This window comes from Dendrobium catenatum, unplaced genomic scaffold, assembly GCF_001605985.2.
Source record: "Dendrobium catenatum unplaced genomic scaffold, ASM160598v2 fragScaff_scaffold_621, whole genome shotgun sequence".
NCBI lineage: Eukaryota > Viridiplantae > Streptophyta > Magnoliopsida > Asparagales > Orchidaceae > Dendrobium > Dendrobium catenatum.
Genome location: NW_021319083.1, coordinates 14710035 through 14712560, shown reverse-complemented (window position 1 = coordinate 14712560; position 2526 = coordinate 14710035). Strand labels below are relative to the sequence as shown.

Sequence of the window (2526 nt, the reverse complement as noted above, 5' to 3'; positions counted from 1 at the left end):
TCACATATGTTTGAGAACTGAACAAAGTTATTCAGGAGTTAAAATAGGCTCATAGACAATGGTCCTTCAAATTCATTGATTATCTTACTCAATGGGGTTTTTCCTTTAGTAGAGTTGATCCCTCCCTACTGCTTTATTTCACATATAGTATAACTATTTATCTCTTTATTTATGCATATGATAAACTTCTCATGAGTAATGATAAATCTCATTCACCGACTCCTCAAGAATCTTCATCAGCACTTTCAACTAAACAATTTGGGCACATTACACATGTTCATCGGGATACAAGTGCAACATCTCAAATCTAAACTCCTGCTTCATCAGCTCAACTATGCTACCACCATTCTTGAACGGGCCAGCATGCTCTATTTTACTGTTGTGATATACAGTCAAAAGGAATAAAGTATTGAAATAATGTATAAATTGATTTAAATATTATTTATTGGGGTATTTACATACATACCACTTAATATTTATGTATTTACATACCTAAAACATTAATTTTGATATTTACTTATATTGTACTTTAGTATTTCAATCATATCAAAACAAGTACATGAAAAATGTTTTTATATTTTTTATGTGATTTGAAGCTTTGAACATTATGTAAATAAATATGAAAGCCTGGATGTTAGATATATAAATACAAAAAAAAAAAAAGAAAAGGGTACATGAAAAATGTTTTTCAATTTGAAAAGTAAATATTAGTTATATTTTTTATGTGATTTGAAGCTTTGAACATTATATAAATAAATATGAAAGTCTAGGTGTTAGATATATAAATACAAAAAGAATAATGATATGATATATTTGCAAATTCTAAATATATATTTATTTATATCATAATATTTTATCGAAAGTGCATTGTAAAATAAATTATTTATCTTTTAAATATTAAATTAATTGTTAATTTCAAAGTTATTTGTATCTAACAAGCCTTAAAACAAAAGGATAAAGAGTTCAATTAATCAATTTAAGATGAAGCAAATAAAGTTTGCCTTTGAAAAGATCCCTTTGACATGACTCTCGAATTTTAATAGGAAAACCGAATAGATAGTTCAAAAGCAAACCTTTGGGATCAAAGTTAATAGAAAACGTCTTTTCTTTTGGAAAAGAGGGGTAAAAACAAAATAGAAAGCATCTATTGTAATGCTTTCTAAATTCAGGCGTTGACAATGAATGATGACAAGAGGTCTTAGAAATGAGTATATATTTGAAAAGGTTGGAGTAGCTGCATGGAAGATAAGATTTGAGAGAGTCGCTTTAGATGTGTTGGTCACATAAAACGGCGGCCTTATGATGACCCAGTTAGAAAAGTAGAGGTATTAGATTTAACTTATGTTAAGAAAGATAGAGGTTGACCTAAAAAGACTTGGTTGGAAAATATTAGAAATGACATTTCTTTATTAGATTTAAACGAGAAATATTTAACTTTTAACCTAACACAATGGAGAAAAAGGGTTCATATAGTCGAACCCACATAGTGGGACAAATGCTTGATGTTGTAGTAGTTGTTGTTGTTGATCTAAATATCCAAAAAAAAAAAAAAAAAATTATTTTTAAAAAAAAAAAAAAAAAAAAAAGAATTATTTAAAAAAAAAACAATAATAAAATCCAAATGAACTTCCTTGAGCTATTCATTAATCACAAAATTAAGGATAACTAATCACTAATTTTATCATGCTCGTACAGCACATATAACACGCGGAAATTAAGTAGTACTTAATGACTAAGATTACATGTAGATGTAACTAAGAGAAGAGACGTCGACGACGATGATGAGATATATCACGGAGCAACGGCGCCGGAGTGGGTGGTGGAAGACGCAAGAGCATTGATGAGGGCGAGAGCATTACTGGTCAGATGAGCCACGTTGACTATAGGACCCCTCACTGCGGTCTTCACAGTACCATCCATGCGCTTCCCTCTGAATCCTTCCATGCAGGAGTCGTCGTCGGTGAGCGCGGCGCTCACCCACGTCTGTATGCTGTTGATCTTATAAGCCAAATCCTTGCCCATGCGCAGAGTCCCCATCTCGCTCAACGAGTCTCGCAGCTCGTCGATGGAGTCGCCGACGTTCTCCACACAATCTCTCATCGCGCCCGCCTCGCGCGGACTCAAGCGCCCGCCGCCAGTGGACATGGACCGCATGGCAGTGGAGGCGGACCGCGCGCCGTCGAGGCTGACGGAAAGGGCGGTGTGGGCGAGGAGCATTGGGCTTTTGTTTATGCTGCTGGAATAGGAAGATAGGGAGCTGACGCAGAGGTCTGGGTAAGTTGTGGAACTGCACGCGCTTTTTACGAACAGCTCGGCGGCGTTGGTCGACGCCGACGTCGCCGTCTTGCTGTTGGCTGGGAGTGGTCTGGCGGCGTGGGATGGGTTTAGGCGGAGACTGAGCATTATCAGAAATATAGTAAGCGTGGTAGTTGCAAAGAAAGGCTGAGTGGATGGCGCCATTGTAATTTACTTGCAAGGGATTAGTAAGAAGACGAAAGGGGTCGATGTTTGGATTTAGGGGTTATG

The 2526-nt window shown here is 36.2% G+C and overlaps 1 protein-coding gene across 1 annotated transcript; it reads right to left on the bottom strand.

Annotated features, from left to right (window-relative positions):
- Positions 1-1611: 1611 nt before the first annotated feature.
- Positions 1612-2526, bottom strand: LOC110093850 (21 kDa protein). The gene has a single exon (XM_020818866.2). It carries the CDS (start codon positions 2458-2460, stop codon positions 1792-1794), a length of 669 nt encoding a protein of 222 aa, XP_020674525.1. The 5' UTR covers positions 2461-2526; the 3' UTR covers positions 1612-1791.

Excerpts from the sequence above, each read along its gene's own strand:
- LOC110093850 (XM_020818866.2), bottom strand. The coding sequence starts at position 2,460 with ATGGCGCCATCCACTCAGCCTTTCTTTGCAACTACCACGCTTACTATA.